The sequence below is a fragment of the Pongo pygmaeus genome, chromosome 23, assembly GCF_028885625.2.
Source record: "Pongo pygmaeus isolate AG05252 chromosome 23, NHGRI_mPonPyg2-v2.0_pri, whole genome shotgun sequence".
Taxonomy (NCBI): domain Eukaryota; kingdom Metazoa; phylum Chordata; class Mammalia; order Primates; family Hominidae; genus Pongo; species Pongo pygmaeus.
This window is the reverse complement of record NC_085931.1, coordinates 39885422-39900001: the sequence shown is the minus strand read 5'-3', so window position 1 is coordinate 39900001 and position 14580 is coordinate 39885422. Positions and strand designations below refer to the sequence as shown.

Genomic DNA, 14580 nt, shown 5'->3' with positions numbered 1-14580 from the left:
AAACCCATCTTGCTCACCTTAGAAAAGGGACTTCCATCTGCTTGGTAGCAGTATGTTTAGAAATTGATAGTGATATTTGTTGAGTATTCACATATTCCAAGAACTTTACATACTTTTTTTTTTTAGACGGAGTCTCGCTCTGTCGCCCAGGCTGGAATGCAGGGGTGCGATCTTGGCTCACTGCAACCTTTGCCTCTCTGATTCCAGCAATTCTCCTGCCTCAGCCTCCCGAGTAGCTGGGATTATAGGCGCCTGCCACCATGCCCGGCTAATTTATGTATTTTTAGTAGAGACGAGGTTTCACCATGTTGGCCAGGCTGGTCTCGGACTCCTGACCTCAGGTGATCCGCTCGCCTCAGCCTCCCAAAGTGCTAGCATTACAGGCGTGAGCCACAGTGCCTGGGCCATACTTTTTGTTGTTGTTGTTAAAAGCCAGGGTCTCACTCTCAGTTGTGTGATTATAGCTCACTATAGCCATGAACTCCTGGGCTCAAATGATCCTCCCATGTTAACCTTCTGAGTAGCTGAGACTACAGTGTGTGCCACCACACCCAGCTAATTTTTTTGTTTTTTTGTTTTTTTGTTGAAATGAGTTCTTGCTTGTTGCCCAGGCTGGTCTGGAACTCCTGACTTCAAGTCATCCTCTCGCCTCCCAAAGTGCTGGGATTATAGGTGTGAGCCACTGTACCCAGACACTTTATTCTTTTTTAAATTATCAGAATTCACTTTACAGAGGCGGTATGGAGAAACAGAGGCAGAGAGGTTAAACAGCCCAAAGTAACCCAGCTGTTACTGAACAGAACAATCACTTGCACCTCGGCTGTTCAGCTTTAAGATCTAGGCTCTTCACTATCCTCAGATGGAGAGAGGAATGTGCCAGAGCACCAATTCCCAACAGAACCATAGCACAAAGGCTACCAGGAACCTGTTGTTCATGGCAGGCAATGGGGCAGAGAAAGGAATGAAGGAGGAAGGGGAACTCCACTAGATACCAGTAAGCACCCCCACTCCCACCCCTGAACCCTGACATTTTTGAAGACCAAAAATGTTTCCAGACATTGCCAAGTATCCCCTGGGGTGAAAATTGCCCCCGTTTGGAAACAATGTGATAAGAGGACCAGGGAAGGTACGATACCAGTCAGTCCCAAATAGTTGCAGCGTGCTTCCAGGGATGCCATGGCAATAAGCAATAGTCAGTATGCCCCGTGCTCAGGTACATGACAAATACCTACTTGTTTCACTGACCAGAGAAGGCCTGGTGAGGCCAAGACCTATGATGTGGAACAGCTGCGACCAGGTCCATGGGACAGTTAGCCTCTTCCCCTTCCCACAGCAAATCAGACCCAAGGATTCCGGCCCAACCGTCCCTCTTAAGTTGAGAATCTCACCACTCAGGAGTGCTAAGCCAGACTTGGGTTAAAGCCCAGGGCACTCAGGTATCCCAGGAAATACGTATCTGTGATCAAAACCCCAAATGAGAATGGCATGTGGAAGGATAAGGCCCCTCATCCCCACAATATCTACATGGCTTGTAAAAAACTCTGTAGCTTTACCCAAGTTCCTGTCTCAAGTAAAGACCCATCCAGGTAAGCCCTGCTCTACGTCAAGGTTGAAGGTTATATCCCAATGCAAGCAGCAAAGATATTCAGATCTTCTTCGCTGAAGTTCTTCAAATTCACTGTCTGGTTGTTTGTTATTAAATGTGGAAAACTGCAACCCATTGGTTTTACTCAAATTGCTAACACTTCAGAACCAACATTCTTTAGGCCCCAGTACTGCAGAACAGAATAGTTCACCTTTACTCCCTGTATTGTCCTCTAGTTTCTGTTCATTTCCACTAATTTCATAAAAGGGTTTCTCTAACCCAGCTAAGCTCTCTGAGATGATCTTTACAGTGGGGCCATAATGCCAGCTCAATGAATTCAGATTACAGGTCTCCTTTCACATTCTCAAAAATGATAAGAACCCCAAGAACTTCTGATTCGGTTATATCTATTGATATTTACCCAATTAGGAATTATAATCTGAGAAATCTTTAAAACACAGAATATGCAAGCACACATTCCAATAGTTGTCAGAGTGATGAAGTCACTACACACAAGGATGTCTCTGGGAAACCGCACCATACATTTGTGAGAGAATAAGAGTGAAAAGGGCAAATGTCACTTCAATATTACCATGAAAACAGGCTGGGAACAGTGGCTGATGCCTATAATCCCAGCACCTTGGGAGGCTAAGGCAGGAGGATGGCTTGAAGCCAGGAGTTTGAGACCAGCCTGGGCAACACAGTAAGACCCTGCCTCAAAAAAATAAAAATGATTTCAAAATAATATTACATGAAAACAGTTTTGGCCAGGTGCAGTGGCTCACGCCTGTAATCCCAGCACTTTGGGAGGCCAAGGAAGGTGAATTGCTTGAGCCCTGGAGTTCAAGACCAGTCTGGGCAACATGGCGAAACCACATCTCTATTAAAAATAGAAAAATTAGCTGGGCATTGTGGCATGTGCCTATAGTCACAGCTACTTGGGTGGCTGAGGTGGGAGGATCACCTGAGAATGGGGCACAGAGGTTGCAGTGAGCCAAGACAGTGTCGCTGCACTCTAGCCTGGGTGACAGAGTGAGATCCTGTCTTGGAAAAAAAAAAAAGGCGGCAGTTTTGATCCTGTGGGTGCCCCTAGAAAAGACCTTGAGAATCCCCACCAGCCCCCAGCCACACTTGAGAACTGCTGTGCTAGATTAACACCTACACTGTAATTTTACGAGCTCTGACTTTCATCAGAGAACTCAGTGAGACAATGGTCAGAAAACAAAAACCCGAATTCTGAGAGGTTTGGCAAAACCCATTCATCATCATAAGGTGACTGCCCCCTTCCTGGATTCTTCCTGAGTTCTTTTTCCTTTAAGTACCAACCACACTCCATCACTGTGGTACATATCAGGTTCTGGCTGATATTTAGTGAAGAAATTCAAACATCTTTGGATTTCTTCTTCTTTTTTTTTGAGACGGATTCTCGCTCTGTCGCTCAGATTGGAGTGCAGTGGCGCGATCTCAGCTCACTGCAAGCTCCTGGGTTCACGCCATTCTCCTGCCTCAGCCTCCTGAGTAGCTGGGATTACAGGCGCCCGCCACCACACCCGGCTAATTTTTTTGTATTTTTAGTAGAGATGCGGTTTCACCGTGTTAGCCAGGATGGTCTGGATCTCCTGACCTCATGATCCACCCCCGCCTCGGCCTCCCAAAGTGCTGGGATTACAGGCGTGAGCCACCCCGCCCGGCCTTGGATTTCAATTAGTTTGATTTTCCTGTCCTCCATCCACTTTGTCATGAAGAGAGGATAACAAATAAAAATCTGTCTTCCCTTCCCTCAAATTCTCTATTTTGGGAGTTGTTCTTCGAAAGCAAGTAGAAAATTTCCCCAGGGCATCCTGATGCACAAAGAAGGGTTTGGTCTCTGTCCTCATTGTACCTAGATTGTCCAGAACACTCCTAGATTGGGCATAACATTCTATGGGATGCAGGGTTTGCTTTGCCCCAGGATTCAGTAACATCAGTCACCACTTCTTTCCTGGAGCAACTATGCTCCATCACTTAAGGAAAAAAATTGCTTATTTTTTTTTATACCCACTGCTCTCAACTTCCATATATTATGAAATGATTTAAGTAATACCATTGTTTTTTAACTGTGGTAAAATATACATAACATGAAATTTGCCACTGCAATCATTTTTAAGTGCACAGTTCAGTGGCATTAAGCATATTCACGTTGTCATCCAACCACGACCACCACTCATCTCCAGTACTTTTTCATCTTCTCGAATGGAAGCTTCATACCCATTAAACAACTCCCCTTGCCCCTTACCTCACCCCAGCAACCACCATTCTACTTTCTGTCTCTACGGATTTGACTCCTTAAGTAATACCACTTTGAGTGATAAAAGGAATGAAGGAGCCGGGAGCCGTGGCTCCAGCACTTTGGGAGGCTGAGGTGGGCGGATCACCTGAGGTTGGGAGTTTGAGACCAGCCCGACCACCATGGAGAAACCCCGTCTCTACTGAAAATAAAAAATATAGAATAAATTATCCAGGCGTGGCGGTGCATGCCTGTAATCCCAGCTACTCAGGAGGCTGAGGCAGGACAATTGCTTGAACCTGGGAGGAGGAGGTTGCAGTGAGCCAAGATCACGCCATTCATTGCACTCCAGCCTGGGCAACAAGAGTGAAATTCCATCTCAAAAAAAAAAAAAAAAAAAAAAAAAAGAAAGGAACTGAAGGACAGTAAGGGAGGGAGAGAGAAAGGAAGAGAAGATGGACAATAAGAGTCACCACTTGGTTTAGTGCTTTTGCTTGTGCCAGGAATGTGATCAACACTTGATATACATTATCTCTTTTAGGGGCTATTCCCATCTAAACACGCAGAGGGGTTAAGTGACTGCAGGAGCTCACAGAGCTTAGAAGGCTTGGGGCTGAGTGCGGTGGCTCATGCCTGTAATCCCAGCACTTTGGGAGGCAGGAGGATCGCTTGAGTCTAGGAGCCTGTTGCCTGGGTAATATATTGAGACTCTGTCTCTACAAAAAAATTAAAAACTAGCTAAGCGTGGTGGCACACACCTGTAGTCCCAGCTACTTGGGAGGCTGAAGTGGGAGGATTACTTGAGCCCGGGAGTTTGAGGCTGAAGTGAGCCATGATCGTGCCATTGCACTCCAGCCTGGGCAACAGAGCAAAATCCTGTCTCAGAAAAGGGTTAGAACTGGGGTTGAAACCTGTGTTAGTATGATGACTAAACCCAAGTCTTAACCCTTACATGCTCCCCCTCTCCCAATCACTTTGAAAAGTCAAGGTTCCTTTGACTCTGTTCTCTGTCTTCTGGTCATTTTGGTTACCAGAGTCTGTATTTGTGCTTTGCAAAGAAGTTCCCAAGACACTGAGGGCTGGACGTGGGTTAGTGGGCTGACCATATGGTTCAATTTTCCATCCACCCCTCATACCTTGGTTTCCCTGCTGCTTATCAGAAGAGCCAGGATTAAAAACCAGCTCTCCTCCCTTTCAACATAGTTTTCCACCTTCCCATGCTATTGGACATGTTGCTCCTACATTTCACATTTGCTTAAATGTGCAAACAGAAAGGAGAGACGGCAAACATGAAGAGCCCTCAGTAATTTCACGGGCTTGAGCTCCACTAAAGCATTTAAAATAATAGATGCCTGGGTCCACTGGGTTCCTCAAAACATCTAGTAGCAGGGTAACTTGATCTCTCTCCAACCAGAATAGATGCCACTGCCAAGTGAACATTCCCAGAATACAGATCCTACAACACCTGCTCTTTTGTCAGAAGCCTTCAGTGGCTCCCAGCTCTTTAGAGAATGAAGACCAAACTCTAACTTGACAGCCTCTTCCTTCTGCAGCAGCTTTCAATGCTCCTTAAAGAACATCTTGCTCCCTTTTCTTCTGCTCTGTTCTGGAGATTCTTTTCCTACCTCATCCTGTCTCCTCGTACCTCTGTCTTACACAACCCCCACTCTGTAAAACCTGCCCAACTCCTCCAGTCCACGTGGACTCACTTTTCACTCACCACAATCACTCTCTGTGTTCAGGGGAAGAAGAGGATTTGATTCTATGTAGTACATATAGACCATGAGTTCCTTCCAACTGAACCTTCTCTGAATGACTCAGGATAGACTGAGGACATCACCCACAAGCTCATGATCACATACATGACTTAGTGACTGCAGGGGCCTGCTATGAGGATGGCAGCCCAGCACTGCCCCCCACCAGCTCTCTTCTGGAGAATACATCTTCCCCTTGCTCCCCACCTATGGCAGTACAGCCCCCAGGGCACAGCTGACTAGCCTAAGTGTGAGCCCCTGATCCCAGATGGGCCAATGAATCCCTTTTCTGGAATTTTTCAGACTCAAAATCCAGAGAGTTCATGCCCAGGGAGACTGGGGGACTGTGTCTCCTACCAAATGGAGAGTGAGAGAATAAAGCAGATGCATGGATGGAGAAGACTCGAGGAGGGGGCCGCTGGCATCCAAGTCCTGGAGTCAGGTGCTGTGGAACGGCAGCAGCACCCCTGTCATGGGTTCTGTGACATAGCCCAGAATCTTCAGAGCAAATTCCTCTTTCTGCTCAACAGAGCTCAGGCTGAGTTTCTATTATGTGGAACTAACAGTTTTAACCAAGGCTTTGACTACTAAAAGGCATCTGATTTCTTTTTCTTTTTTCCGGGGTTGAGGGGGTGGGTGTGCGGGGCCGGCGCTGGGGGTTGGGGAGAAGAGGGAGAGAGACAGGGTCTCACTCTATATCCCAGGCTAGAGTGCAGTGGCATGATCATGCCTCACTGCAGGCTCGAACTCCTTGGCTCAAGCGATCCTCTTGCCTCAGCCTCCCAAGTAGCTAGTACTACAGGCCCGTGCCACCATGCCCAGCTTATTGTTATTATTTTTTTATTCTTTTGTGGACAGGAGGTCTCACTATGTTGCCCAAACTGGTCTTGAACTTCTGGCCTCAAGCAGCTCTCCTGACTCAGCCTCTCAAAGTGTTGAGATTATAGGTGTGAGCCACCGTGCCCAGGTGAGCATTTGATTTTTATCTAGAAAAACTGGCGAAGACAAAAGGAGGCAAAGAGAAGAAACCAACATTGATGAAGCAGAAGGGTCTTATTTCAGATCTTGGCTCTTGTGAGCTGTTCAATCTCAGGTTATGTAGAGAACTCTCTAGGACTCGATTTGCTTATGGTAAAACGGGAATCTGGATAGGATCTCAAATTAGCCTTAATTAAAGGAGACACTATAGGTAAAGCTCTCAGCACTCGGCGAGCACCCAACACGTGATGGCTGACTTCTACATGGTCATCCAACATTTCCCATAAGCCAGGCTCTGAGCTAAGTGCTCCACAAGCATCTCGCAGAGCCCCCACTACAATGACAAAGGCAGCATTAGCCCTGCTGCACAGAGGAGAATGCACCAAGAACTGAATGAAGTACCCTTTCCAAGGTCAGTCAGCCAAGGCTGGGTCTCTGTGACATGAAACTCCCTTTCTTGTCTTTTTCTTAATTTCCCCACATTGTACTATTAAGCCTTGGAGAGAGCTAAGGCCATGCCTATTGACCATACTGTTCTTCTTTTTTTTTTTTGAGAGAGAGGGTCTCTCTGTTGGCCAGGCTAGAGGGCAGTGGCACAATCTCAGCTCACTGCAGCCTTGACCTCCTGGGCTCAAGCAATCCTCCCACCTCAGCCTCCCAAGTAGCTGAAACCATAGGCATGCGCCACCATGACTGGCTAATTTTTGTGTTTTTTGTAGAGATGGTGTTTTGCCATGTTGCCCAGGCTGGTCTCAAATCCCTGAGCTCATGCAATCGGCGCGCCTCAGCCTCCCACAGTATTAGGATTACAGGCGTGAGCCACCACGCCTGGCCCATGCTGTTTTCCAAACCTCTCCCTAAGAATCTTCTCTAACATGGGGTGGTGGTTATGGGGCATTTATTCTGCCTTGAGTTACAGAATCAGGGCCAACCAGGCTTTGCTAGAAATGCCAGCACCTCTCACATTCCCTGCCATGAGACTCTCCACAGGTAAAGCTATTACAGTCAACCTTCAAAATTCTTAGCTCTATAAGATGCTTAATAAACACTGATTGAATTGGAGGGTTAAGATGCCAGGAACATAAACATAGACTCCTTTGCTTTGGGGATGGTTTAAGACCCTTACATTGATTGATTGATTGATTAACTGATTGACTGACTGGAGACAGGGTCTTCCTCTGTCGCCCAGCCTAGAGTACAGTGGTGTGATCACAGCACACTCCAACCTCCACCTCCCGCGATTCTCCTGCCTCAGACTCCCAAACAGATGGAACTACAGGTGCGTGCCACCACTCCCAGCTAATTTTGTATTTTTAGTAGAGATGGGATTTCACCATATTGGCCAGGCTGGTTTCAAACTCCTGGCCTCAAGTGATCTGCCTGCCACAGCCTACCAAAGTGCTGGGATTACAAGTGTGAGCCACCATGCCTGGCCAAGACCCTTACTTAATAGCAAACTCTAAGAAATGTCAATTTCATTCTATTTTAACTTCTTAGGACTTAAGCTGCCACAGGTAAGAAAGCCTGTTTTTCAATGCTGTAACTAGAATCTCTCCAAACTAGAATATCAAAGAAAGATTTTAAATATGATACAGAAGCTCAAAATATTAGAAGAGCAAGGAACCCAGAACAGCCTCTCCACATTAAGTACAAGAAAGAGGCTCAGAAAGCTGGAGAGATGCGCCCATGCCTGGTCTGAGGCAGGGCCTGGCCTGGCACCCTGGCCTGCTGCTCCCCTGTGGGGTCTTGCCCTCATCCCAACACTGCCTCCCTAGCTGATCCTGACTGTACCTCCTCCCACAGAATGGAAAAGAAGAGAAGGAGGGGATCATAAATCATATTTCTCTCATGAGTTTATAGAGTTCTTTTCTGAAAAGTTCAAAAGCACTCAGTAATAAACTGAGGTGACAAGTTTATGTCTTTTGCTTTTAAAATGAAATTTTATTTGAACTCTTAGAGAGGCATTTACGTGTTTTAATTTAGGACATCCTCTCTTATTTCAAGGTTTCACCCTGTGGCATTGTCTGTAAGTGGGCGGGTGGGTGAAGAGGGTGGGTGCTGGGGAGGGGGTTAGCCTGTGTCTAGGCCACCCCTCTTCTCCCACAGGCTTTTCCGAATGCCTGGCCTGCCTGCAGCGGACAGAGTCCTCCCTTCGTGGGTTTTCAACAAGTTTCAACATCCACAGGAAGGAGCTCCCACCCCCAAGCTAGCTTGGCTATTTTCCTCCTATGCCTTTTCTGCCTCTGTCCACTGCCTGCTTCTTCAGAGCCAAGAAATGGATGGAAAATCATGAATTCTGCAGGGACTAAGCTGCCCAAGGGGATAACTTTGCCTTCCTTTAACCTATTTTTTTTTGCTACCAGCCCCTGGGGGCTCAGTAAACAAGAAAACACAGTTGTCAAAGTTAATGAAATTGAGACTGAGAACAACCACACTTTAAGAAGACGATGAGAGAAAGAGAGAGGGGCGGCAGGAGAGCAAGAGAGGGAGGAAGAGAGATCTTGACTCATCGCACCTCCTACACTGGCCCAGGCTTTAAACAAATGCAAAACTGTCTTTCTTTGGCCCAAGCTTCTGTACTAATGATTTTATTCAGGTGTAAACTCAAAGCCAAACTGCAATGACTAACCATGTGCAAATGCTGCCCACCACCAGCCTCTCCAGAGAAACGTGGGGGCTGCTGTTTGCAAGCAGGCAGAACCACACGCTCAGCTTCTGGGCCCCTGCATCCAATAAATATTTGGTGAGTGAATAAACTTAAGAAGCATTTAATGATTCAATATATGCCTAGGGTTTTCTATTCCCCCTGGCATCACGGGCCAGCAGGCCAAATCATACAAAACTCTCCAAGTAAAACCACTACATGGTTGTTCCAGGCAGAGGAGGAAATAGTTGGGTTCTCCGAGTGACTTCAGCAAGTTTCCCCACCACTAAACCATGGGAGAACTATAGGGTGACCCTGTGATCCCTGTTCCAACCCATTTATAGATGCGAGAGACACAAAGATGGAGCCCCACCAGACCGGGGCAAAGCAAATGAAGCCAAGGAGCCGATTCCTGCATAGCAGCAGTTAAAGTACAGGAGAAAATGTTGTATTAGGAGCGTAACACCTACAAGGAAAGCACTGTTCCTACCCTGTAGATGTAGCTGGCATTTCTCCTAGGAAAACACTAAAATATTCTCAAGGGGGTCATTGCTCTCCTACCACCACTAAGCAGCTCTGGCCAATTATTTAAATGATGAAGTATCAGGGCCTGAGCCACCTAAAACACCTGGATTCAACTTTGTGAACTGTAAAGCAAACAGCTAATAATTCCTGTGGGGTTATTTTTTCCAACTAAAGGGCAGGAGAACTTGACAAGTGACTTGAAGTTATTCAGAAGACAAGAGGGATGCAAAAACCACAAATAGATTAGACCTGTTGAGGGTACCTGGAGCCAAAGGTCTTTCAGAAGACACTGGCAGGGGCTACTTTAAGTCTGGAAAGTCTCCCCTCTCTAGCACCCTGCTTCAAAACCACCCCTTCTCTCTCCTGGATTTCTCAAGAGAGCCTCAAGAGATTAGGAACCAGGGCAGTTTTTTGCCCCAGCTCTCTCCCCATGGTACCTAGAATGGCAGCTTTTGAGAATATAAAAGATATCCAGTCAGTACCACTATCCTTAGGAGGGACCACCTTTCTCCCAGCCAAAATTCAAATCACCTTCTCTGAACCTTTACTTTTAACGAAATGATGCAGTTTAAACAAAATCCAGTTTAAAACAGGTTGTTACCTGTCATATTTTAAGATTGTTGATGAGTGGCTTTCCAAAGTAAATTTATTTCTATCTTATACTACAGTCAAAGTAATGCTGACCCTCTTGGCTAAAAAGTCTTTTTTAGTACTTCTAAATGGAGTGATGGTAGCCAATGGCAGCAAATGTTTATTGAGGGCTTACTCTTGTGTGAGGCGTTTGCATCTCATCTCACCTCCTAACCACCTATGAGGTAAGTTCTAATACAGGACCATAATTGCTGTCTGCCATTCTGAAACCAAAAAAAGCTCTAAAACCGAAACATTTTCCCATAACTTACTTGGCAGCAAAACTTAATGGACCTGAACTCATCTGGAGGCAAAGCTGCCGTGAACTAACACGAGGCTATTTAGATTTTAGTTATCCCACTTAATGTGAAGATCTCTATGGTTTGCTATACAAATGTGAATGTGTTTGGTTGCTGAGTACTTCCCCAGGTCTCTTGGAGGTTACTTAATATAAAATCTATACCCCTTAATGCCTTTCTAAACCCCCCAAATCTCAGAATTCTGAAACATCTGGCCCCAAGGGTGTAAGATAAAGTATTGTGAATCTCTATTATTAGCCCATTTCACAGACAAGACACTAAGACTCCTTGAGGGGAAGCAACTTGCCCAAGACCACACAATGGACAAGAGGGTAGAGCCCACTCTGAGACTGGCAGTCTCTTTCAGTCTGGGCTTGTAAACACTGGTGGGCCACTGCAAGGCATGTCTCAGTCCCCACCTCATGCAACTTCAGCCGGGAAGGAGCACTGTGCCAGCATGGCTCTTCTCCATAATCAACTATTTGAGGAATGCTGAAATGGAAGAGTGGAAAACACCAACCAGAAACACAGTGATTCCAAGGGCCTGGTGCTTACCTTGCCTAGGACAGTGAGGCATGGTTTCGGGTCCAATTCTGGCTGTTCCAGCTTCACCACTCCTACCCAGCCATATTCATACAAGTCCTCTTCGTCATTGTTATTACATAGGCCCAGTGGGTGCATCTAGGAAATAAAATGGAAAGAAAACTTCAGCAGGCAAGCTACACATTTGCTTGACTCATACTGTGTATTTCTCAAATGCTATAGCCAAAAGCAACGTCAAAACTTAAAATTTTAAGAGTGGGGACAGTTTTTCAACCCAAGGGGAATTTTATTTCAGCACAATGAGCTGAGCACTGGGGAGAACACAATAAAGCCATTATAAATGTATGTTATGCATGCTTTTTTTACTGCCTTGTAAGTGATGGTGATCCAAGGTGGAAACTGCCCAATAGGATCTAGGGAAAGAAAACAGCACAATTCCCATATAAATGCCAATCTAAATTGCTGTGAAATACCATAAATTTAACACTAAGTAGCAATTACAGACGAGACTAGCTAGGTTAGTATCCAAGATTGTTTGGCTTCTAGACTTCAACAACATGTCTACTTCAACTTACGCAAGAGGATCTGGAAACACATCCCGGACTCTATGCAGAGACCACAGAAATCACCAGTGTAATTAACAGGCTGTTTAAAGGCTACCCCCGGTTACTGGGAAACAGATAAAATTATTTGAGGTCTTTTCAAAATTTGCAAAGCACAAAATCAAAGATGGGCAGATAAGCAGTGTCAAATTTCTGTGTGTGAAAGTGCAGTCAAACCAGAACAACTCTAAGGTTTGTGCTCACAGTTCTATCATTGAGTGGTACCAGGCCCTAGAATCCCTAATAACAATCTGAGAAGAGGAAATCCTCAGGGATAAACATAACTTATCAAGAAGCTGATAAGCCTAGCACTGTGTGTGCTAAGCTCTTAAATAAGTGGAAGAAATACGTCTTTAGATTCATGACAAGTTAGAAACACAACAGACCTAAGAATGCACTCTAGACAGAATATGGCCCCCAAGATATCTATGTCCTAATCTCCAGAACCTGTGCATAAGTTACCTCACACAGCAAGAGACTTTGCAGATGTGATTGAGTTTGAGATGGACAGATTCCTGAATTATCTGGATTGGTCCAGTGCAATCACAAAGGTCCTTATAAGGGAAGCAGAGAAGCATGAGAAAGATGGAGAACAGATGTGATGACAGAAGCAGAGGCTGATGTGCTTTGAAGGTGGAGGAGGGGGCCATTAATCAAGAAATGAGGATGGCCCCTAGAAGCTGACAAAGATGAAAAATGGATTCTCCCCTCAAGCTTCCAGAAAGAATGTAGCCCTGAAGACCTGTTTGGGACTTCTGACCTCCAGAACTGTAAGAGAATGAATTTGTGTTGCTTTAAGCCACTAAGTTTGTATAAACTTGTTACAGCAGCAAATAGGAAACTAATATGCCCACATTATCCCCTACTTGCTTTACAGATGAGAACAGAAATCCAAGATAAGTGGCTTTTCCAAGACACAGCCAGTATGTGGCACACCCAGAGGTGACCAGGCCCTTGGATTAACAATCCAGTGCCTTCCCACTCCACTTGCTTACTTTATCTTCCCTTCCTCTGAGAGCTGACCATCTGACAGGGGAAGACTAAGAGATAAAATCCTTAGGAAAAAAAGTTTCCAGCTCTAAATCCTGTGGTATTCAAGTATAACATGAGTTTGGTGCAGGCAGCAAGAGTTGCTAGAATGTTTGGGGAGGCTTTGCGCAGCTGCTGAGCCTCGAGTGAGCTTAGAAGGAAGAGTTAGGCTGATAGGGCAAAATGAGAGAGGGAGGTTAGTTCCAAGCCTGGGGAGGAGTTGCTAAGAGATGATATAGAGGGGAGAAAAGGATGCATCCAGTCTGATGAGCAGGAAGGGGTCACTGTCTACACTGAGAAGGAAAGAGAAGGGCTCAAAAACCAGGACGAAGTCTGGACACCAAGACAGTATTACAGGTTATTAGGCAGAAGATTGTGCACTGAAAGAAGTTATTTTAGGCAGGCAGGTAACCTCTTCAAGCAGTGGTATTCTTGGACTCCAGAGACAGCAACGAGTGGAGGGCAAAGGGTGCAGGCCAAAAATGAGAGATCCTTGACAATTCAATGAAACAACAGGAAGGGGGTTGCACAAGCTCATAAGGCAGGTGAGAGGTCACCACTGCTGAGCACAGGGTGGCCAGCAGCTGTCTTTATAGTGGGTGAGAGATACCCCACCCCTTGGGAATTCCAAGATATGAGATAGAGGGCCCTGGGATCTAACTTTGCATGAGCTTTCAGGCTTATGGAATTTGCCTGAAGGGCCAATGGAGGTTCTGCGGTGCCATCGGTGGTGCAACCTTTCCTCCAGGGTGCCCCTGCAGGATTCAGCCCACTCTAGAATGTTCTACAGTTATTAAACAATGAGTAGTCTGAAATGCTGAGACCTCCAACTAGAAAAAGGATGAGCAAGAGGGATGAGCCAATTATGTCACAGCTCAGGCACCTCTGACCTCCAGGAAAGGGCTCAAGACCCGGCTCACTCCAGCACAGCTCAGCCAGCTTCCTGAAGTCCCAGGTCAAATCATGGTAACGGCAACCAGTATTCCAAGGTATTTTTAACCTGGTCACACAACTTGGAGGTTTCCAGATGAATGGCTGCTTTTGGTTACTTATACATTTATGGGGTTTGGCCAATGATAAAGAATTGCTTTGGAGGAGCATAGGTATCATCTGGGTCTAAGACTTTGCATCTATATCAAAACTTTACTAAAGAAAGAAGCCAGGCACAAAACACCGCATATTGTATGATTCCATTACATGTCCAGAAGAGGCAAAACCATTGAGACAGAAAGCAGACTAGTGGTTGCCAAGGGCAGCAGGGAGGGGGCAAATAAGGAGTGACTGCTTAATGGGTACAGGGCTTCCTTTTGGGTGATGAAAACGTTCTGGAACTAGATGGTGGTGAAGATTGCACAACACTGTGAACATATTAAATGCCACTTAATTTCATGCTTTAAAATGATTAAAATGGTAAATTTTATATGAATTTCACAATTAAAAGGTTTTTTAAAAAAAAAAAAAAAACAAGCAACTGTCCTAAGAGCTTACTTAGGAATGACTTACGCCCTGCCTAGCATTGCCCTCAACTAACACGGGGATCCCACAGTGAAGGACAATGTGGTTTCTACCCTTCCAGAGCCTAAGTGAATTCCAGCAGCCCTTCAGGAAACCGGGTCCTGCAGAATACTACCTACCAGAAGATGAAAAACAGGTTCTTGCACAAGTAAATAACACTGAGAAGCTCTTCACAGGGACTCAGGATCTACATGTGTGAATTAAAGCTCT

The 14580-nt window shown here is 45.6% G+C and overlaps 1 protein-coding gene across 6 annotated transcripts in view; it reads right to left on the bottom strand.

Annotated features, from left to right (window-relative positions):
* ZNRF3 (zinc and ring finger 3) overlaps positions 1-14580 on the bottom strand; it is a 263907-nt gene that overhangs the window by 57419 nt on the left and 191908 nt on the right. For all 6 annotated transcript variants that reach the window (XM_054468974.2, XM_054468972.2, XM_063663051.1 and 3 more), the window contains one exon: positions 11237-11362. In XM_054468974.2, coding sequence (XP_054324949.1) covers positions 11237-11362 — 126 coding nt within the window. The remainder of the gene's footprint in view (positions 1-11236; positions 11363-14580) is intronic.